Source organism: Callospermophilus lateralis, chromosome 11, assembly GCF_048772815.1.
Source record: "Callospermophilus lateralis isolate mCalLat2 chromosome 11, mCalLat2.hap1, whole genome shotgun sequence".
In the NCBI taxonomy this organism is placed as follows: domain Eukaryota; kingdom Metazoa; phylum Chordata; class Mammalia; order Rodentia; family Sciuridae; genus Callospermophilus; species Callospermophilus lateralis.
Window position 1 is genome coordinate 33,681,245 of NC_135315.1, and position 24,165 is coordinate 33,705,409.

The 24,165-nt window shown below is 36.6% G+C and overlaps 1 protein-coding gene across 4 annotated transcripts in view; it reads left to right on the forward strand.

Moving 5' to 3' along the window:
- Positions 1 to 23,322, forward strand: part of Rps6kb1 (ribosomal protein S6 kinase B1) — a 46,907-nt gene extending 23,585 nt beyond the window's left edge. For 2 of the 4 annotated variants that reach the window (XM_076871086.1, XM_076871087.1), the window contains exons 5-15: positions 1,699 to 1,846; positions 6,622 to 6,679; positions 8,120 to 8,220; positions 10,970 to 11,060; positions 11,241 to 11,331; positions 12,283 to 12,390; positions 13,220 to 13,282; positions 13,464 to 13,541; positions 17,700 to 17,807; positions 20,281 to 20,393; positions 21,676 to 23,322. In XM_076871086.1, the coding sequence (XP_076727201.1) occupies positions 1,699 to 1,846; positions 6,622 to 6,679; positions 8,120 to 8,220; positions 10,970 to 11,060; positions 11,241 to 11,331; positions 12,283 to 12,390; positions 13,220 to 13,282; positions 13,464 to 13,541; positions 17,700 to 17,807; positions 20,281 to 20,393; positions 21,676 to 21,913 (1,197 nt within the window). In that variant the 3' untranslated portion in view covers positions 21,914 to 23,322. Of the gene's footprint in view, positions 1 to 1,698; positions 1,847 to 6,621; positions 6,680 to 7,317; positions 7,539 to 8,119; positions 8,221 to 10,969; positions 11,061 to 11,240; positions 11,332 to 12,282; positions 12,391 to 13,219; positions 13,283 to 13,463; positions 13,542 to 17,699; positions 17,808 to 20,280; positions 20,394 to 21,088; positions 21,583 to 21,675 lie in introns of those variants that run through there. The other 2 variants (XM_076871089.1, XM_076871090.1) reach the window with 2 other exon arrangements.
- The last annotated feature ends 843 nt before the right edge of the window (positions 23,323 to 24,165 follow it).

Consider the following 24,165-nt stretch of genomic DNA (forward strand, 5'->3'; position numbering starts at 1 on the left):
TAGATACTATAGGTTTTCAACCAATATCTTAAGAATGGGCTTACGAATATAAATTTAAGAATAAGTTTGTAGTGTTTCACTGTTACAAGTAATGTTGCAACTAATAACCTTGTGTATTTACTTCCCATCTTACTAGAGGTGTACCATTAGGGTACTAGAACTTCAACTTAGTGTGTCCAAACAGTACATTATTTTCCCAAAACTTTTTTTGCCCCGCTTCCGTTTCCTGTTATTGACTGATACCATTTTCTATCATTTAAACAGAAACTAGGCTATCATTGTTTTTATCTAATTATTCAGAAAATACAATTGATATACCTTTAGCCTTTCTTTTTTTCTTTTTCTACTTTGATTTTCTTAGTTACTCATCTTCTTAGTTTCCTGTACTATAAGTTCTAACTAGTCTCATTTCTTCACTAAAACTCCATACCATTATTAGCACCTTTTTTTTTTTTTCCTTCACCGGGGGTCCGTAAGCACTGGGCCACATCCCCAGCCCCTTTTTATATTTTTATTTAGAGACAGGGCCTCACTAAGTTGCTGAGGCTGACTTTGAACTTGTGATCCTCCTGCCTCAGCTTCCTGAGCTGCTGGGATTACAGGTGTTCACCACTGTGCCCAGCCACTACTAGCACTTTCTTAAAGCCAAACATTACATTATTTAACTCATCTTAACATATCTTCTTTGACTCTAAAATAAGATTCCAATACTTTTGCTTAGATGCCAAAGCCATTTTCTGGCCTCTGCCTACTTCTCCAGCCTAATCTCTAACCACTTGTTACCATACAGAAATATTTATAGATTCCTCAGGCACATTCTGTCCTGTCAAGCCTCTTTTGCACTAGAATGCCTTTGCGGGGGTGGGTACCAGGGATTGAACTCAGGGATACTTGACCACTGAGTCACATCCCCAGCCCTATTTTATATTTTATTTAGAGGCAGAGTCTCACTGAGTTGCTTAGCTCCTCACAGTTACTGAGGCTGGTTTTGAACTCATGATTGTCTTATGTCAGCCTCCCAAGCTGCTGGGATTATAGGTGTGCTCCACCGCACCTGGCTGGAATGCTTTTTTCACCTTCCACATTTTAAAAAAATATTTATTTCTTAATTGTAGTTGGATATAATTTTATTTTTATTTTGTGTGGTGCTAAGGATCAAATTAGGCGAACACTTTACCGCTGAGCCACAACCCCAGCCCCTATATTTTATCTTAATAACTTTTCAAAGTATAGTTTAGGTATTGTAACTTCCAAAAAGACTTCTTGCCAGGTCAGATGCTGTTGCCCTGTTCACCAATAATGCTGTATGTTTATGTCCAATGAATTCACTTTCCTCCCTGATTCTCTGGGCTCCTGTGGATAGGGCACTCCTTCTGTTAGTTCTGCTTTCTTGGCACAGAGCCTGCTGCATAGTAAACAGTAGTAACAGTTAGTGAATATATGAGTAGACTTAATCTTGTTTATAGGTTTTTTTTAAAATTTTTTTTAGAAAATGTGTCTCTAGGTTTCATTTACATGTTTACTGCAAAAAACCCTAACTAGTTCAAATGTGTAGAAGTGAATGTGTTTTATTACCCCATCTCAGTTTCTAGTAGGAACCATACCATGTTGGTTAGAAAAGCACAAAATAGATTTCCAGTTACTATAGAGTAAAAATGTTCACTATTTTGTTCTTATAGTTCATCTCTTTTCCTTTAGGCAATGATAGTAAGAAATGCTAAAGATACAGCTCATACAAAAGCAGAACGGAATATTCTGGAGGAAGTAAAGCATCCCTTCATTGTGGATTTAATTTATGCCTTTCAGACCGGTGGAAAACTCTACCTCATCCTTGAGTATCTCAGTGGTCAGTACACAGTTTGGTGTAATTGTTTGCATTTGCTCTAGAAACTGGGCTAAAACATTATTTTCTACTGGAAAATATACTTTTCCCTATCATTATCAAATAATTTTCAAAATTGATGAGTACATCAAAGTAAGGAATTCAGATATAAGCAAATGTTTCTATTTGTAGACAAATATGAAAAAAATCTTTGAAGTTTACATTTTTTCCCCAATATGTAAAATTTTGTCTTAAGCCTTTCATAGTTAATCATTAAAAAAAATAATAATAGACAACATGTTGGGTCCTGGTGGCTCACACCTGTAATCCCAGCAGCTTGGGAAGCTGAGGCAAGAGGATCACAAGTTCTAGGCCAGCCTGGGCAATTTAACAAAACCCTGTCTCAAAATAAAAATTAAAAAAGGGCTGGGGATGTAGCTCAGTGATAAAGAATCCCTGGGTTCAATCCTCATTACTATAAAAATGCAAATACCTACTCAATGCAGATCCATCAAATTGTGCTAGAATTGAGATATTATAATTCAAACAAACCATTAAAATAGTCCTTTATAAACTGAACTGAAAAAACTTACTGAAAGTATTAAGATACTTCATTCTTGCCAGTGGCAGTGGCACATGGCTTTAATCCCAGTAACTCCAGAGGCTGAGGCAAGAGGATCTCAAGATCAAGGCCAACCTGGACAATTTAGTGAGAAACTGTCTCATGATGAAAACAAACAAATAAAAAAAGGGTTGGGATGTACCTCAATGGAAAAGCATACCTCAGTTCAATCCCCAGAACTGGTGGGGGGTTGGGGGAGATAGTGTATACTATTGTATTATATTTTTAAAAGTTTGGTTGATGCATCGTTGGTGATGGGATATACAGTTTGCAGTGTGAATTATCCACATTTTTCAGGGCCTACCATCTGCTGGGAACTCATTGTTCCCCATATCACTTCTAGATCAGAGGTATCTTATTTCCAACAAATAATATTTGGTAGAAAATAATATTCTGAGAAACAGAGATTTTGCAATAGCTTATAACTTGGAGAGAAAGCTGAAGAATTTAGCAACATTTTTATGACTATTGCCATTTTTTCCTGTAGCTTTATTTTCACATAATTTCAAACCCATATTTAAAAAAAAGTCTCAATAGGGGCTGGGGTTTTACCGTAGTGGTAGAGCGCTTTCCTTGCATGTGTGAGGCCCTGGGTTCTAACCCGAGCACCACATAAAATAAATAAAGAAATTGTGTCCATCTACAACTTAAAAAAGAAAAAAAAGAGTCTCAATAGTACAAAAAACTCTCATATACCCCTCACCTAGATTCTCCAGATGATATCAGATTTTTACCACTCTTTGTTTCATCTTCCTCTATGTATGTATACATACACACTCATATGCACTTACATAATTTTTTTCTTTTTGTGGTGCTGGGGATCAAACACAGGGTATTATTATTATTATTATTATTATTATTATTTTAGTACCTGGGATTGAATCCAGGGGCACTTAGCTACTGAACCACATCCCCAGTCCTTTTTGTATTTTTCTGTTTAGAGACAGGGTCCCAGTAAATGGCTTAGGGCCTTGATAAGTTGCTGAGGCTGGCTATTTTTGGAGGGGGAGGGGCACCTGACCTTGAACCCAGAGGCACTCTACTACTGAGCCACATCTCCAACCCTATTTTGTATTTTATTTAAGACAAGGTCTCACTGTGTTGCTTAGGGCCTTGCTAAATTGCTGAGGCTAGCTTTGAATTCAAGATCCTCCTGCCTCAGCCTCCCAAGCCTCTGGGATTACAGGCATGAGCCACCTTGCCCGGCCTGTGGCTGGCTTTGAACTCCTGATACTCTTGCCTCATCCTCCCCAGCCACTGGGGTTATATGTGTGTGCCCCCAGGCAAGGCAAATTCAGGGCCTTTCGCATACCAAGCAAGCACTCTACCACTGAACCACATCCCCAGCACTAGTTACATAAGTTTTGAACTGTTTAAGGATATCGTAGACATGATTTCCCTTTACCCCTAAAACTTCAGTGTTTATTTTCTAAAATCAAGAACAGTGTCTTACATGACTATATTAAAATTATCAAAAAATAGGAAATTAAAATGGATATATAATCTCTCTCTTTAGTAGTCTAAGTTAGAATAGTTATTCAGTCTTTCTTTGTCTCTCATGATATTTACATTAAAAAAAATTTGTAGTTGTAGATGGACAGCATACCTTTATTTTATTTGTTTATTTTTATTTTTTTTGCAAGAGAGAGAGAATTTTAATATTTATTTTTTAGTTTTCGGCGGACACAACATCTTTGTTTGTATGTGGTGTTGAGGATTGAACCCGGGCCGCACGCATGCCAGGCGATCGCGCTACCGCTTGAGCCACATCCCCAGCCCTTATTTGTTTATTTTATGTGGTGCTGAGGATTGAACCCAGTGCCTCACATGTGCAAGGCAAGTGCTCTGTCAGTGAGCTACAGTCCCAGCCCGATGTTTACAGTTTTTAAGCATATAGGCCAGTTACTTTGTAGAATGGGTCAATTTAGTTTTTTGTTGTTGTTGTTGTTGTTGTTTGTAGTTGTTGATGGACAAAATAACTTTATTTTATGTGGTACTAAGAGGATCAAATCCAGTGCCTCACACATGCCAGGCAAGCACTCTCCCACTGAGCTATCCAGCCCTCAATTTGGGTTTATTTGATGTTTCTGTAGGATTAATTAATTAATTAATTAATTTTTTTTTTTGATAGTAGGGATTGAACCCAGAGGCACTTAACCACTGAGCCACATCCCCAGCCCTTTTAAATATTTTATTTAGCGACAGGGTCTCACTGAGTTGGTCTCACTTACTAAATTGCTGAGTCTGGCTTTGAACTCAAAAATCTTCCCTGCCTCAGCCTCCCGAGCTGCTGGGATTACAGGTATGCACCACTGCACCTGGCTCCCTCTTTTTTTATTTTGAGACAGGGTTTCACTGAGTTGTTTAGAGCCCTACTAAGTTACTGAGGCTGATTTTTTCTTTTTTTTAAAGAGAGAGTGAGAGAGGGGAGAGAGAGAGAGAATTTTAATATTTATTTTTTAGTTATCGGCGGATACAACATCTTTGTTTGTATGTGGTGCTGAGGATCGAACCCAGGCCGCACACACGCCAGGCGAGCGCGCCACCGCTTGAGCCACATCCCCAGCCCCTGAGGCTGATTTTGAACTATCAATCTTCAGCCTCAAACTTGAGGGATTGATGGGATTACATGTGTGCACTACCATGTCTGGCTATGTTATGCATTTTGGGCAGGACCATTAGAGTGATATCATGTCTTTCTCAGTGCATCAGATATTTATATCTTTTTTTTTTAATATTTGTTTTTTAGTTGTAGTTGGACATAATACCTTATTTTTTTGATTTATTTTTATGTGATACTGAGGATTGAACCCAGGGCCGCGCACCTGCTGGGCAAGTGCTCTGCTACTGAGCCAAAACTCCAGCCCTGATGTTTATATCTTTGCCCCACTACTAATAATTTTGTTCACTTTGGTCATACATGTAAGATGGTTTCTGTTGTTTTGTTTTTGTTTTTGTTTTGGTACTGGATATTGAACCCAGGGGCACTTTACCACATCCCTAGTCCTTTATTTTATTTTGAGGCAGGATCTCACTAAATTGCAGAGGTTGGCCTGGAACTTTCTATCCTCTTGCCTCATCCTCCTGAGTCTCTGGATAAGTATCTTTTAAGGACATACTTTGAAATTATTTAAATTTACATCTCTCATCGAGTTTTCATGTTCACTTTTCTCATCTGTTGATTGGGATGGGGGTGGTAATGGGAATTAAACCCAGGGGTGTTTACCATTAAGTTACATCCACAGATGTTTTTCGAGACAGGGTCTTGCTACATTGCTAGGCTGGTCTCAGATTTGTGATCCTCTTCCTTTAGTCTCCTGGGTTGCTGAGATTACAGGCATGCACCTCTGCACCTAGCCATCCATTGATTTTTGCCTGTAATAATTAATTGTAATGTTTACCAAGTGATTTTTTTCCATGTCTCTTTTATTTATTATTTGGCATCCTACTGTAATAAAATTTTATTATTTATTTACCTCACTACGGTCTCATGGATTTTAAGATTATTTGGTAGAATATAGTCCTTTATTATTTCTTTTCATACTCAAATTTTGCCATATTTTACAAGGCCACTGCAGTGTTGTTTCAGTTTATTTAAGTGTTCTGAAAATATGGAATACTACTACTATTCCCTAAAATAAATGAGAGTAGCTTAATAGTATACTAATGTTTTTCTACTTATGGATAAAATGTTGAAGAGGATTTAATCAAGATTCTTTTTTTTTCTCAAGTCTGATATCAACATATATTTGGAAGTTCGTATATGTAAAATGTAGAATTCTAAGTATATTCTACTTTTAAACTTACATGTTTCATGTTTCAGGGCTGGGGTTGTGGCTTAGTGATAGAGCACTCACCAGCACAGGTTAGGCACTGAGTTCAATCCTCAGCACCACATTAAAAAAAATAAATAAATAAAAATATAGTGTCTACCAACAACTAAAAAAATTTAAAAAAATAAAAAAAAACCTTATATGTTTCATAGAGGAATATGAATACTGCCAGAAATAGAATCCTGCAGACTTTATTTTAAAACCTATAATTTTTAGGTTCTGTGTTTTATTTTTAAAGATTTTATTTTTAATCATGGTTAAAAGGAAAGCAAAAACTTTCTCATTAGTAGTGGATTGGAATTAAAGATGGTTTTGTTTCTAATGTCTTTACCTTTCCTTCACAGGAGGAGAACTATTTATGCAGTTAGAAAGAGAGGGAATATTTATGGAAGACACAGCTTGGTAAGTGAAATTTTGTGATTGCATGGATTTAGATGATGATTCACATCATTAAAAGCAAAGCCCCATTCCTCCTGTGGGCAGCCACATGATTCAATAAATTGATCTGGAGCCAGTCAGTAACTCAGAACCTCAAGGGGGAGAACTAGCTCTGGGACCTGGCAGCTATTGGAGGTCACATCATTCCTTTGCCCCCAGGCCTTGGGTGGACGGCTCTTCACACCAGTTGTTCCTAACAGAATCATTCTCATTGCGACTTTCTTTCCTTGAATTGGTAAGCTGCCTGCCTTGGCTGTGGGTGAGTGTGGTTTTCCAGTGAAACTTTATGTGTGGAACAGTGGAAAGTATCAGAAATCATCTCCTCTTTTTTTTAGACTTTCCAGTTCCCAAGGTGCAATCTTAGGGAGGTGATAAGCCTGCACATATCATCTGTGGATTGGTTATGTAGCCAGAATGGGATCTACCCTCCTATTCGTAAGATGGCATCTGCTTCAAATTAAAAATATACACATCCTTTTGTGAAGCGACAGTATTGGGTAACAATAAATCAGTTTATCCTACACATTAATTGAATAGAAAACAACACTTAAATGTTTTTTTTTACCTTAATTACCAAACTGCATTCCATTGTTTAATTTCAGGCCTTTTCTAACACAGAAGCTGCATTTAAGAGCCTTAGGGATGAAGTGCCCTTTTTTGGAGGAGGCTCTCTGAGCCATGTTGGAGGCTATATTTGTGGTCGTGCTGGCTGTGAAACTGCCTCAGTCCTCTAGGACACACCCTCTCCATCCTGGAGTAATCTGCAGGATTGCAACCTTGTTATGCAGCCAGTATTGCAGTGCCTTGTGCTTTTCGAATCCAGACAGGGTTGATTCAGCCCTTTATTCTTTTGAGGTAGATAAATTTGAGTGTAACACAGTTTATAGTTGTGGGCTGGCTGGCAAGAGGGAGGGCAGGTACTGTGGGCATCTGTCTATAAATATACAGTTGTATTAAATAAGGGATGAATGGGTTTTAAGGGTCAGATTATAAGGTAACTTTTAAAATCAAGACTTGATCTCTGAGAAAAAAGTTCCTGTTTCCTGTGGGATTTTAAAGTTGAGGGTGGGTGGGAGGAATTTGCTTTGATCTGAATGACTGTTGACCTAATTCCTACACAGAACATGATCAGTGACAGTTTAGCATATCCTGAATATTTTTGCATTTTTAGCAGTATATTCTAATGGCAAAATAAAAAGTTTTATAATTTCACTAAAATGAGTGAAACATAAATGTCCCATGCCTTTGGCAGCATCCTATGCCATCTCTTTTCCACATACATCCCCTCACCCCTCTAATTTGGTCTTTGGTGCATGTCTGTTTCTTTCAAGGAATTTTGCTCCATACATAAACTGCATTGGGTAGATTACTCTTTTAATTTTATTAAATCACTTTTGTTTCCAGCTTTTACTTGGCAGAAATCTCCATGGCTTTGGGGCATTTACATCAAAAGGGAATCATCTACAGAGACCTGAAGCCGGAGAACATCATGCTTAATCACCAAGGTGGAGATATATTATAAATAGTTCTGCAGTAAATAATCATCTTAAAATTCTCCCACATGGGTCATGTCCATTTTCAAAGTCCCAATATCATCTTTTATTATGCATTTCCTTCCTTGGAATTTGTGGCATAATCATAGTTGATATTTAAGTATTTAGGTAGTTAGGGTAGATGTGAGTAAAAGAAGTTGAAGCTAATAACCCCTCTTTTTTGGTGGCACATGGGGATTGAATTCAAGGTATCCTACAACCAAGCTACATTCTCAGCCTTTTTTATGTTTGGGGCACAGTTTTTTGGTAAATTGTTGAGGCTGGCCTCAAACTTGCAATCCTCCTGACTCAACCTTCAGAGTCCCTGGGATTATTGCCTGACATGGGATTATTGCCACCATGCCTGACAAGAGCTACTCTTTTCTTTCTTTTTTTGGGGGGGTGGGGGTGGGGGGTATAGGGATTGAATACAGGGGTACTTAACCACTAAGCCACATTCCCAGCCAAGGAGCTACTTTTTATAGCTTTTCTTTTTAAATCTGTATGTTGTGTTGTAAAAATAATATTAGAAGCAATACTTTTGTTTTTGGTGTAGTGGTACTAGGGATTGAATCTAAGGGCACTCCACCACTGAGCTACACCCCCAGCCTTTATTTATTTATTTTAGTACTGAGGATTTAACCCAAGGGCATTTTACCTTTTTTTATTTTTTTAATTTGAGACAGGGTTTCACTAAGTTTCTGAGAGTCTTGCTAAGTAGCTGAGGCTGACCTGGAACTTGAGATCCTCTTGCCTTAGCCTCCTGAGTTGTTGGGATTACTGATGTGTGCCACCATACAGGACTCCCAACCATTGTTAATTATTTTTAAAAAAAATTTTTTAAATATATTTTTTTTAGCTATTGAAGGACCTTTATTTTATTTGTTTATACATGAGAATTGTTTAATTCATTTAATTGTTTTTTAATTTATTTATTTGTTTATACAATGAGAATTGAACCCAGTGCATCACACATGCTAGGGAAGTGCTCCACAACTAAGCCACAACCCCAGCCCACTGTTTATTTTTATTTTGAGCCAGGTCTTAGTAAATTGTTGAGGCTGGCATTGAACTTGTAGTCCTTCTGCCTCAGGCTCCTGAGTTGCCGAGTTTATAGGTGTGTACCACCGTGCTCAGCTGGAAGTAACATTTTTATGATAATTTTTTCTAATGCTGGAAAAAAGAAAGAATTGAAATTGAACCAAAGTATGTGATAGAGCCTTGGAAATAAAATGTTTAGTAAGCATCAGTTAATTCTTGTTGTTTTGTTACAACAAATATAAACATGAGACTAATATTCTTTACAGCTGTAGGCATATCAAAGTGATCCTTGACTACAACTGCATGATACTATAGATAGCTCAATTTATTCTGTAGTCATCTGGGTTGGGTAGACTTGGCAGTTCACTCACACTCCAAAGGAGGAAGCAGCAGACCAGAGTACCTAAGGGAGCTGGCAGAAACTTCTGATCTAAAATGTCTACAAAATTATCCATGAGATAGTTAACTGTTTCAGATTTTTGGGCACAAAATGGTGCATGGACAACTGGGGTCAATATAAATGTTCCAAATAGTGCTGCTTTTTTTTTTTTTTTAAACAGAAATGATAGTTAACTAAGCACATCATGAGACATCATGAGAATCAGTATCTTTACCTTTCTCCCACTTCCCATCAGCTCCTATCCCCCAAATTGGATTCTGATTCTATAATTCTAAGGCAAAGGATAAAATAGGGAAGTGATGAAATGGTAAAATTCTTTGATCCATGAGTTGGAGTACATCAGGTGGTTCTATGAAAATAAAGTCCAGAATTCTCCTCTATATCATTATATAGTATATATCTACTTTGGAATTAATAGGCTACTACCTTTTCTTTTCTCTGAAATGAACCTAGAATATCAGGGCCCCTGGTGTTGATCAAATGACATTTCAGTAAAGCTAAACTTGAACTAAAATGATCTTTGTGAAAGGTGGAACTGCACTTTCTAGAGCAGAGACGATTATCCATGCCAAATTTATTTATTTATAGTTTTTAGTTATAGGTGGATGCAATATCTTTATTTTATTTTTATGTGGTGCTGAGGATTGAACCCAGTGCCTCACGCATGGTAGGAGACCCCTCTACCTCTGAGCCACAACTCCAGCCCTCCCATGCCAATTTTAATTCTTCCCCCTAACTACTAGTAATTTGACAGTAAGTCATTTCATTTCTTTAACTGGAAGCATTTGGCAGAGAAATTATGTTATAATGACTTTTTGAGATCATTTTAAGAACTCTCAAGTTCATTGTGATATAGCTTTAACACTTTATCACAATGAACTTGACAGCTCCACCCACAACTTTCATTTAAAAGGTACAGAATATGTTTGTTAGGTTCTGTGTACTTAAACTAGACTTCAGAAAGAGGCTTTCCTAATACTTTCCTTTTTTCATAATGGAAAAGGACTCTACATATAGGTAAAGGTAGAACCTTAGACAAGCTGTTCCACTTCTTCTGTTTTATCTTTGCTAGATTATATCATTGGCAAAAAAACCGACTCTGTCCTAACCTTAAAGAATTAGCACTCCATCTTATGAGTAGCACCTAATTTGTTCTTGATACTGTCAAGGTGAAGGCAAGGAAAAGTTAAATGGATAGATTTTCTTGTCTTGTATGATATGTTCAAACACTGCATATACTTAAAGCTCTCAGAATAATCATGTTTTAATCTTTTATTGTAGGTCATGTGAAATTAACAGACTTTGGACTATGCAAAGAATCTATTCATGATGGAACAGTCACACACACATTTTGTGGAACAATAGAATACATGTGAGCTGCATGTTAAAAGAAAATATAACTGGTTTGGGGGTAATATCTAACTTTTACATGATTTAAGTAATAGTGTGTTAGTTTTCTATAGTATCATTGACTTTTATATTGTTTTTAAAATTGTAATTCAGATAATACGCAAATGGGTGAATTTTTAGGCTTTTGTTTTTCTCATTATAGGGCCCCTGAAATCTTGATGAGAAGTGGCCACAATCGTGCTGTGGATTGGTGGAGTTTGGGAGCATTAATGTATGACATGCTGACTGGAGCAGTAGGTGCACAGTTAAAAGTTGCATGTATTATGATCTGTGTCAAATAGTTATTAAACCACTACAGCAAGAGACCTTCCCTTTACTTACAGAAAATGTCACAAGTAAAGTTATTTTCAAACCCAAAGATTTGTTTATCAGCAGTTTAACACTTGTAATGTTTTATGATTATATAGGATTCTTTTTTTTTTTTTTTTGGTACTGGGAATTGAACTCAGGGGTGTTTTACCACTGAGCTACACTCTCAGTTCTTTTATTGTTTTTTATTTTATTTTGAGACAGGTTCTCACCAAGTTTCTGAGGTTCATGTTAAGTTGCTTGGCAGGCTCCCAAGTTGCTGGGATTACAAGCATGCACCACTGAACCCATCAGGATTTCATGCCTTTTTTTTTTTTTTTTTGGTACCAGGGATTGAACCCAAGGGTGCTTAACCACTGAGTCATATCCTCAGCCCCTTTTTAAAATTTTTTACTTCAAGACAGGATCTCACTAGGTTGCTTATAGCCTCGCTAAGTTGCTGAGGCTGGCTTTGAAACTGTGATCCTCCTGCCTCAGCCTCCTGAGTTGCTAGGGATTACAGCATGCTCTACCATGCCCTACTGGATTCCACACTTTTTAAAAAACATTTTTATTTAAATGATCTATGTCATGGCGATCCCGTGAAATAGATGTGAGATTATCTAATGAGTTATTTTAGAAAAGGAGGAATGAAAGCATAAAATTCCATGCCTCATTGCTAATCACATGGCAAGTTAACAGAAGAAACCCAGTCTTCCTTACTGGGCATTGATATTTCTTCTATACCATTACTTTAAAACTACAGGTCTTTAGTAGTTAGCTCATTTCACAACATATATTTTTGATCGCTACAAATGATTGATTAATTCAAGAAATGCATAATATCATTTAATATTTTTTGTATGCTAATTTTTCTCACTCTTTTCTATCTTTAGCCTCCATTCACTGGGGAGAATAGAAAGAAAACAATTGACAAAATCCTCAAATGTAAACTCAATTTGCCTCCCTACCTCACACAAGAAGCCAGAGATTTGCTTAAAAAGGTAGGGTTCTTTTTATTTTATTATTTTGTAATGCTGGGAATAAAACCTAGGGCCTCACACATGCTGGGCAATGCTGTACCACTAAACTATATCATATCCCTAATCCATGGGTAGAGTTCTTTTTTTTTTTTTTTTTTTTTTTTAATTAGTTACACATGACAGTACAATGATCTTGTCAGTTCATACATTTGAATCAAATGGGATATAATTTCTCATTTTTCTGATTGTACAAGTTGCAGAATCACATTGGTCATACAGTCACCTATATACATACAGCAATAATAATGTCTATTTTATTCTGCTGCCCTTCCTATCATGGGTAGAGTTCTTTTTTTTTCTTTTTAAATTTTTTTTTTTTTTTAAAGAGAGAGTGAGAGAGGAGAGAGGGAGAGAGAGAGAGAGAATCTTAATATTTATTTTTTAGTTATCGGCGGACACAACATCTTCGTCCGTACGTGGCGCTGAGAATCGAACCCGGGCCGCACGCATGCCAGGCGAGCGCGCTACCACTTGAGCCACATCCCCAGCCCCATGGGTAGAGTTCTTAAAAAGGCAAACTATAAACCTCAATAACTAGAATTGTAGTTAACTAGTTAGGATTTGTCACATATTTTGAATAAAAAATCATACATAAATATTGAACCAAAAAGCCTGAAGTTTTTGAAAATAAAAAGAACAAATTTAAAGATTTTATTTTTGTTCTCAAAGAATATTTGTTAGTTATGAATAAATTACATTTGCTCAAGGCAAAATAGAAAACAAATTCTAAAAAGAAAAAAGCATTCAATTTAAGTAAGTTTCTTCATTAGTACTTTTTTTCTCCCTAAAGCTGCTGAAAAGAAATGCTGCTTCTCGACTTGGAGCTGGTCCTGGGGACGCTGGAGAAGTTCAAGTAGGGATTGGCATGTTTGATGTTTTGGGAGAAGATGATGCCTGATTTTATTTATGTGTGAGGTTGAATGTAGTTGCTTATCAGTTTAGCTTATTTTGTGATTTATAACTTCAAAAAGGTGGTTTATTTGTCATTTCTGTAAAGTCTAATCCCCTTGACTTTTTCTGTTCTTTTTTCCTAGGCTCATCCATTCTTCCGACATATTAATTGGGAAGAACTTTTGGCTCGGAAGGTGGAGCCTCCCTTTAAACCTCTGTTGGTATGTATATATGAAAGCATATACTTTGAGGGATCTGGTACTTTTTTAGGGTAAGAAAAAAATTTCAGAACAGTCAGAAACATTACATTTATTAAATTTCAAAGGCACATTGATCTGTCCTCTCTTTTTAGAATTTTTGTATTATCTTTTCAAGAATTAATGCCAGTTGGCATTCAATGACTTTATTAGTTATTTTAAAGTTGATTTTAATATTTCAAGATGATGGGATTGCTGGGCATGGTAGCACACACCTGTAATCTCAGTGGCTTGGTCAAGTTTGAGACCAGCCTCAGTAACTTAGCAAGGCCCTGGTTTTTATCAAAAGGGCTGGGGATGTTGCTCAGAGGTAAAGCACCCCTATGTTCAATCCCCAGTACCAAAAAAAAAAAAAAAAAAAGGTTGGGACTTTTTAATTTTTCCTTTTTTTGCTTTATTTGGTTTTGCTTAATTCAACCCCATTTTAAATATGATTCTCTGGGAACATTTTCTTCAAAATATAGAATATGTATGAATTATTTTTCTAACCTTACCATAAAAAAAGTGCCACAAAGTGGGTGGTTTGACAGAAATTTATTTTTCTGTTGATCTGGAAGCCACAAGTCTGAGATCAAGTTGGCAGGATTGGCTCATTATGAGCAAGACTGTTCCTTGTCTCCCTATGCTGGCAATCTTTGTCATTGTTTGACTTTTAGGCACATCACCTGGATTTATTTGTCTATGTAATCAAATGATGTTCTACCTGTGTGCATATCTGTGCCTAGATTTCTCTTTTTTTATAAGGACAGCAATCATATTGGATTAGGGTCCCTTCCTCATCTTTACTGATCATATTCTACAACAACCCTTATCAGACAAGGTCACATTCTGAAGAACTGGGGGTTAGAACTTCAGCATATGAATTTAGGGATAGTACACAATTCAATTGATAAAAATATGCTGATATATAAATGAGTATTTGTTCTTTCCTCCTACCTCAGAACCTGAAAAAAATGATATAGTTTCTTTTTCTGTTTCTTGGGATGTAGGTGAAGGAAGAGGAGGAAGATAATAATGATGATGATGATGATGATGATGATGATGATAATGATGATTTGGTTATAAAGTACAAGTTGACCTGCTTTAAAATGTTGGCATATACAATTGTAAGGAGAAAAATCAACTAACATGCTTCCTACCCAGAATCAAAGTGTTCAGTTTGTTTAAGCATAAACATGAACATGACTACTATGCTATCATCACACCTAAAAAGTTGATAATTTCCCCAGTTTTTTCCTTTTATTTTTTTAATCCTATTGGCTTCTTTAATAAAGTTTCAATCATAGTCTATGCATAGTTTGCTATGTTTCTTTTATAGATAGCCCCTTTCCAATCTTCCCTTGGGGATTTATTGAAGAAACTCTTCATCCTCATGGCATCATTGACCATGTTCATGTTTCCTATATATATATATATTTTTTAGTTATAAATGGACACAATACCTTTATTTTATTTATTTATGTGGTGCTGAGGATTGAACCCAGTGCCTCACGAATGCTAGGCGAGCACTCTACCACTGAGCCCCAGCCCCAGCCCAGTTTCCTGTATTTTCAAAAACTGATTGTTAGATTTAGGTGCTTGATCTGATTTAGATTAAACTCTTGGTATTATATGCTTTGATAAGGAGGCCTAATGTGTAGTTGTATTTTTTCCAGTGATCTTTGATCAATGCCTATGTCATTATTTCTTAACCAAGGGTAATTTTTGGTGATGGGTACTTGGGATAGAACCCAGTGTACTCTACCCCTGAGCTACACTCCATACCCTTTTTATTTATTTTGAGACAGGGTTTGCTAAGTTACCAAGTTTGACCTTGAATTTGAAATTCTCCTACATCAGCCTCCAGAGTCATTGGGAATACAGGCGTGCACCACCATTCCCATGCCAGTGGCAATTTGGCAATGTCTAGAAACATTTTGTTTGTCACAGTTTGAAGGAGAGGATAACTAGTACATGGGGGCTAGAATAGGACAGCCCCCTATAACAAAGATTTTTCAAGCCCAAAATGTCAATAGTGTTGATATTGAGAAAAATCTAGCATAGTTCCATGATTACATTAATGGTTTGCAAAATGGTCTGTTCTTTTATGTTTATTTTTTATTCCCTGGAATTTTTCTTTTTGGGGGTGAGCGGATTGTGGGGATTGAACTCAGGAGCACTCAACCACTGGGCCCCATCTCCAGCCCTATTTTGTATTTTATTTAGAAACAGTATATTACTGAGTTGCTTAGTGACTCACCATTGCTGAGGATGGCTTTGAACTTGTGATCCTCCGGCTTCAGCCTCCCAAGCTACTGGGATTACAGATGTGCACCACATCACCTGGCTGGAATTTTTCTTTCTTTCTTTTTTTTTTTTTTAATTTGTTGTTTTTAGGTATACATGACAGTAATGTGTATTTTGACATTATGCATACATGGAGTTACAACCCATTCCAATTGGTATCACATTCTTGTGGTTGTATGTGATGTGGAGTTACACTGGTCATGTATTTATATATTGGAATTTTTCAATAAAAAGAGACTCTCATCACTTGTTTGGTAACCCAAGGTGCAGTTCATACAGGAGAGACAGGATTGATTCTTTCCCAGTTTTCAAAATAATAAATTAGTTCCCTAGCATCTTCCTGAACTTGACTTGAATTAAAAAAAAAAAAAAAATAGTATCATGAATCCATGCATTTTAATATATTTGCATTTCAATATATTGTAGTTTATTGATGCTAACTTTTTCCAATTTTTATTTGATATGACTACATTCTCTGCTATTGCTCTAGAGAGCAAAACAAGGAAATTGATATTCTGTGTATATCTTGTACATTTTCTTCCCTACACCTGGAATTAGCTATTTCTCCAAGGAGTGCTCATTCTTCCTCCTAGTGGAAAGTGGAGACATTGGGCTCTAAGAGTTCTCAATATTACTGGATTGATCATTGTTACTATGTCTTGATGTCTTTCTTTAGAAATACATTTTGTGAATAAGGTTATTGTTGTAATCTTTTAGTATTAAATCAAATTTTTGAATTGATATTTATTTTCTTTGTAAGAGACCATCATAGAATTAAAAGAAATTCAAAGATAATTAAGATGCAGCAGGGCTTCTTGGTAGTTACAACTTTGGTGTACTAGAACATATGGAGAAATGACTTCTGAAGTCACAAAGCATATTCATTGTAGATCATACCTTACTTTTTAGGACTTCACCTAGAGCCTATTAAGCCTGCTGTAATGTATATTCTCACTAATTGCCAATGATAAATAGAAAAGATAGGCCTGAGTCTAAGAGATTGAATGTTCAGTCTATTGTAAAAGTCTAACTATATTAGGAAAGAGAGAATGAATTAAAGAAATATATCTGATGGTTAGCACATAGGTGATACTATTCTTTCATGAGAAAATATTCTCATGCTGTGTAGACTCTTATTTTTGCTTCTTGAAAACTATAAAGGAGTGAAATAAGCTGTGAAAGGAAACTTTATTATTTATTTATTTATCTACCTATCTATCTATCTATTTATTTATTTATTTATGTTTTGTAGTGCTAGAGATTGAATCTAGGGCCTCTAGTATGCTAAGCAAGCACTCTACTATTAAACTCCGTCCTCAGCCCCTAACTGGAGCATCTTACAGGTGTGGCTTTACTCTTCTCTAATAGTCTTTTAGGGGCTGGGGATATAGCTCAGTTGGTAGAGTGCCTCCCTAGCATTTACAAGGCCCCCAGCACCACCAAAAAAAAAAAAAAAAAAGTCTTTAGATTTGTTACAAACCTGCCATAGTCAGCTAAGCAAATTTTCTGAGTCTCAACAGGGATTTAGCCAGTGGACTAGACAGAATTGAAGATTTCTAAGAGGGAAAGGGAAAAATTAATATTTACATATTTAATAGGAATGATAACTATATATTAGAATCTATTTCAATGCATATGTAGAATGTGAAGATGTAATTTGACTATTCATACTTTCCAACTGCATTTTTTCCTTTAGTCTGTGCCAAAAACTATTCTGATATTTTATTACAGTCAACCCCTGCGAAAAGAGCTTTTTGTACAGCTTGCAACAAACACAGTTGGTTGACATATGTAATATACTGTTCATCATTTTCTAATTCTTTTGTTTTCATAAAGCAATCCGAAGAGGATGTGAGTCAGTTTGATTCAAAGTTTACACGTCAGACACCTGTTGACAGCCCAGATGACTCAACTCTCAGTGAAAGTGCCAACCAGGTCTTTCTGGTAAGTAAAAAAAATTTCCATGTGGCCATGGGAAATTTAAATACAAGGATGGGTTTTTTTGTTTTTTTTTCAAGTTGTTGATGGACCTTTATTATTTATTTATTTGCTTACTTATTTATTTATATGCAGTGCTGAGAGTCAAACCCAGTGCCTCATACATACTAGGCAAATGCTGAGCCACAATAACATTGGTACCTACAAAATTTATTTTGATAAGCTAACACTCCATTTTAGCAATTAAAGTGTGAATTGTGATTCTTTTCAATGTATGATTTCTTTTTTGGTTGAGCAACTGACTTAAAATGATATTTGGCTTGGCACTGCAACCCAAAACCACACAGCCATTGCAAATGGGAGAAAAGCTTTTAATTTTTTCCAGAACAGCAGTAGATTGCTGGTAGTCTTAACTAAGTCTATAGGGGATCCATAATGTCAACTGTGAATGTTTGACATCAGAATAGAGTGATCATTTGTGGTAATAATTATTCTTTCATGTAGAAGTACTTAAATGTGCTATGCCCCCAACCACAAGATCTGTTTACGTTATTATTCATTTTTCCAGTACTGGGGATTAAACCCAGGGATGCTTTATCACTGAACTTCATCCCCACCCTTTTTTATGTTTTTATTTCGAGACAGGGTCTCACTGAGTTGCTTAGGCTGGCCTCAAATTCTCCTGCCTTAGCCTTCTGAGTTTCTGGGAATAGTTTTGTGCTACCATGCCTGACTTCTAGGATACACACATACACATCTCTCTCTCTTTTAATTAGAGCATTATAGTATAAATAGTAGCTGAGCTTATCCTGACAAAAATCATATATGCATGGAATCTGACCCACTCCTTCAGTCCTGATCCCTCCCACCTCCCTCACTCTCCCACCCTACGTCCTTAATACATTGATCTTCCCTTATCCATCCTTCCCAAGATCTCTTTAAAAATTAATTTAAAAATAGGGCCTGCAGGTATACTCAGAGGTAGTCTGTGGGTAACGTGTGAGGCTCTGTGTTCAATCTCCAGCACTGCCAGGGGGATAAAAAATTGATATCCCACCTACCTGAAGATTTTGTTTCTAGCAACTGCAGGTCATCAAAATTTAAATTCGATTGTAAGAGTCCATCATAGAATTAAAAGAAATTCAAAGATAATTAAGATGCAGTGGGGCTTCTTGGTAGTTACAACTTTGTACTAGAACATATAGAGAAATGACCTCTGAAGTCGCAAAGCATATTCATTGCAGAATCATACCTTACTCTTTAGGACTTCACCTAGAGCCTGTTAAGCCTACTGTAATGTATATTCTCACTCATTATAAATAGGAGAAAAGATAGGCCTGAAACTGATTGTAAGAGATTGAACGTTCACAACAAGGACAGTGGCAGCTGGTAGCCCAATAGCAAGGTTCAAGACAGAATTAAAGCTAATAAAATTGCATTTTTGCCCTTTACAGTTGAGGGGTTTTGTAATGTCTATACTTGTTCACCAAAAAAAAAAAAAAAAAAAAAAAATCTAGGGCATGGTATGTAGGAATGTTGGAGTGCTTGCCTAGCATGCATGAGGCCCTGTGGGTTTAATCCCTAGTACCACAAGGAAAAAAAATCTTTCTAATCATTGGTGCAAAACCAGAACAATCACTCATGCCATGTCTGAAGATTTTAGTTTTACTGTGGTCTAATGAAGAGAAATTATTTTGGGAGTGATAATCTTGGTTGCTTATATGCATATGTCTGGAAACATGCATTTTCTTTGCATTTCTTTCAGTTTATAATATCTTAATGTGGAACCTATATTTTTCCTACTCCTAACAATACGGTAGAGTTTTTTATTTTTATGTGGTGCTGAGAATCTAACCCAGGTCCCACCCCCGCCCATGCTAGGCGAGCACTCTACCGCTGAGCCACAATCCCAGCCCCAAGTAGAGTTTTGTTTGCTGGATTTTCCTTACTTTAAAAAATACACCTGGGCTGGAGTTGTTACTCAGTGGTAGACCACTGTCTTAGCATGCATGAAACACTGGATTCGATCCTCAGCGCCACATAAAAATAAAAAAATAAAGATATTGTGTCCACCTACAACTAAAAACTAAATATTCTTTAAAAATACACTTATATTTTTTGCAGTGCTAGGGATTGAATCCAAGGCCTTGCCCATGTGAGGCAGGCACTCTTGAGAGTGCACAACTAGCCCAGCATTGGTGATTTTAGTTGTGCATCATTGTGTTGGTGTGTCAGAGACTAGACACCCATTTTCTTTTCTTTCCTTTTTTTTTTCAATATTTTTTTTAGTTGTAGATGGACACAATACCTTTATTTTTTTTATTTATTATTTTTATGTGGTGCTGAGGATAGAACCTAGTGCCTCACACATGGTAGGCAAGCACTCTCCCACTGAGCTACAACCCTGGCCCTGGACACCCATTTTCTTGATATATGTGTCAAAATGCCATTCTGTAGCTCACTGTTAACTGTCTTTCAGGGTTTTACATATGTGGCTCCATCTGTACTTGAAAGTGTGAAAGAAAAGTTTTCCTTTGAACCAAAAATTCGATCACCACGAAGATTTATTGGCAGCCCACGAACACCTGTCAGGTATTTCAGACTGTTATTCTCAGGTTTTTTTGTTCGTTTGTTTTTTTCCTTAAACCTAGAAGAGCATTGCTTAAGAAACTTATGTCAAGTAAAATAAATGAAAGTTTGTCATATTCTCTTTGGTTAATGTAATCATAGCATCTATGTCATCTCAAATTGCAAAGGACTAGCCTAACGATAGATCAGTCACACACTAGTTTACATTTCCCTCCTGAAAGTAAGCTGCTATGCTGGCAAATACCCTCTTACTCCATTCACTCAACATTTATTGTGCACCAGAAGCTGGGCTGCATGTTATATGTTTTTATAGTACATATAACATGGGAATTGTCCCTGCCCTGATGGCGCTTACAATTTAGTGAGAGTCACAGTAACAAAGATGGAAATACATACAAAAATATGTAACTATCACTAGTGCCAAGTGATATTAAAAAAAAAAAAAAAAAAAGCTGGGTACAATGGTGCATTCCTGTAATCCCAGCAACTTTCAAGGCAGAGGATCACAAGTTTGAAGCCAGCCTCAGCAACCTGGGGAGACTGTCTCAAAGTTTAAAAGGGTGGGGGATGGTGGCTGAGAATGTAGCTCAGTGATAAAATGACCCTGGGTTCAATCCTTGTTACCTACCCCTCAAAAAAAAAAAAAAAAAAAAAAGGCAGTAGCAAACAGGAGACAACAAGGAGACTTCTACTTATAGGAATAAGAGAATGGCCTCCTGGTGAAGTAACATCTAGGAATAAAGAGCAAGAGCCAGCTATGCAAAAATAGGAGGTACAAAATGTTGCAGGCAAAAGAACAGCAAGTGAACAAGCCCTGAGGGAGAAAAAAAACTTGGCCTTTTCTTGGTGTTCTGGAGTGTGGTGAGTGAGGAGGAAAATGGCAGAAATTTGGAAAAGTGTTTTAATTTTAAATGCATTGGGAAGCTGTTTGAAGTAAGGGAGTAAAATTGTTTTAAAAATAAGGTCTGGAGATGTGGCTCAGTGGTAGAGTGCTTGCCTAGCCTGCATGAGACTGTGGGTTCGATCCTGACCACTGCAAAAACAAACAAAAAAACCTGCATATCTGTTTATCACTCAGGGACTTAGAGACCAGTTAGAACACTCCAGGAATTAGTCTAGGGAAGAGATGGTACAACCAAAATTTTTGCCTTCATTGCTAATCCACACAAAAATAAATTTAAATGAAAAAGTGTTATATGTGCCTCTCCCTTTAAATCTAAGGGAAATACTTCTTGTTGAGATGATCCTTGAGACAAATGAATGATAGCTCTTCCTTGTCTTAAAGCCCCGTCAAATTTTCTCCTGGGGATTTCTGGGCAAGAGGTGCTTCAGCCAGCACAGCAAATCCTCAGACGCCTGTGGAATACCCAATGGAAACAAGTGGAATAGAGCAGATGGATGTGACAATGAGTGGGGAAGCGTCAGCACCACTTCCAATTCGACAGCCGAACTCCGGACCATACAAAAAACAAGCTTTTCCCATGATCTCCAAACGGCCAGAGCACCTGCGAATGAATCTATGACAAAGCAATGCTTTAATTAATTTGAGGCAAAAACAAAAAAAGCAGGGGAAAAGGGATGTGTGAGCATCCTGCAAGATGAAACAAGAAGAATTAAAAATGACAGTCTCAAAGAGTCAGTGTCATTTCCTGGAATGCTTTGGACAAAGGAAAAACAAACATGGATTTTTAAAAATCAATCAATGGTGCAAAAAACAAAACAAAAAAACTTGAGCAAAATAGTATTTCAGAACTCTTAGGCACATCAATTAATTGGTTCCTAGCAACATCTCAACCTTATCAAGGATTTTCAGGTTGATGGCTGGAAACTGACAGTATTAAGAATAGGATGTTGCTTCTGAATCACTGTCAAATTCTGATTGTGTCGGAGAAGGGTTTTCCTTTCATTAGGCAAAGTATGAAATTGCCTATAATACTTGCAACTAAGGACAAATTAGCATGCAAGCTTGGTCAAACTTTTTCCAGCAACATGGAATCAAAGACAAACTTATCAATTGATGTTTTACGTGCAAACAACCTGAATCTTTTTTTTATATAAATATATATTTTTCAAATAGATTTTTGATTCAGCTCATTATGGAAAACATCCCAAACTTTAAAATGCGAAATTATTGGTGGTGTGAAGAAAGCCAGACAGCTTGTTTCTTCTCTTGATGAAATAAAAAAAATGCAAATGAATCATTGTTAACCACAGCTGTGGCTCCTTTGAGGGCTTGGGGTGGACCTGGGGTTTATTTTTAGTAACCCAGCTGCAATACCTGTCTGTAATACTAGGAAAAAAAACAGCAACAATCTATTTAATCATTTCTACTTGCAGTACTGCTATGTGCTAAGCTTAACTGGAAGCCTTGGAATGGGCATAAATTGTATGTCCTACATTTCATCCTTGTACTGGGCCTGCATTGCACTGGAAAAAAGTCACCACCTGTTCTTATACCAGTATTTGGTTCAAGACACCAAATGTGTTCAGCCCATGGCTGAGGAAGGATGGAAGAGAGTCAGGATAAAATGCATACTGAGGGCAGCAAAATGGGGAAGATAGGAATATCCAGGGGAAGAGGGTGTTGCCATGGTCCACTCTCTGTCTAATCTCTTTATGGCAAATTGGTAAAATTTTAAGTTTTACTTCGTTTTACTGTTTTTGCTGTCTACCTTCTTTAACATTTTTTTCCTTAACAGTTTTAAAAAGGAAAAAAGGTCTAATTTTTTTCTCCTATCCTGGGGCTACCTTTTTTGATTGTAAAAATACTTGATGGCCTTTTGATGAATGTCTTCCACAGTGAATAAGAAAACTTAGTGGCTTAATTTAGGCAACATGTTAACAGGACACTGTTTTTGAATTGTAACAAAATCTACATAAGTGATTTACAGGTACAAAGAATAAATAAAGGTGACTTTACCTTTCTTAAATACTTCCTGCCTTAAAGAGAGCATTTCCATGACTTTAGCTGGTCAAAGGGTTTAATATCTGCAGAGCTTTATAAAAATATATTTCAGCGCATACTGGTATAAGTAGATGATCATGCAGTTGAGTCTTACCACTTCTTTTTTGTTTGTCTTTTATAATGTATTCAGTCTGAGTGTCAAAGTCAATTTGTAATAGTTTGCAACCCTAGAATTTTTTTAAATAGATGCTGCTTGCTATGTTCTCCAAACCTTTTTGAGCCATAGGATCCAAGCCATAAAATTCTTTATGTGTGTTGAATTCAGTCAGAAAGAGAAAAAGTTTGCTTATTTAAATTGCAACTCAAGTGAGATGTGATGACAGTAAGCAAAAGAGAACCATGAAAAATGATTGGAAATATACCTTTCAATTGTGGCAATAATGAAAGAACTGATAAAAGTTCATCTTTGGACAGAAAATCATTAAAACAAACAAACAAAAAAATCCCTGTACCCCACCCTCTTACTGCAGCAGCCTACTAAGAATTTTATAATTGTAACTGGTAAATCAGAAGCTACATGATGATTAAGGGCAGAAATTATACTTAAAAAGTGCAGATCTTTGTTTTCTGACAATTGTGATGTCTGGAAAAAACAAATCCAAAAAGCTATGGTGACATGTATAGGTATTATTTCAGACTGTAAATGCTTGTGCTACCCTGATAACTTGTTTTCAAATGTGTTTACTAACTGTAGTGTTGACTGCCTGACCAAATTCCAGTGAAACTTTTACACCAAAATATTCCTCCTCAGTCCTATCTGCTAGTAACATGTGCACTGTGATTGGCTGGCTATAACACCCTATAGTTAAT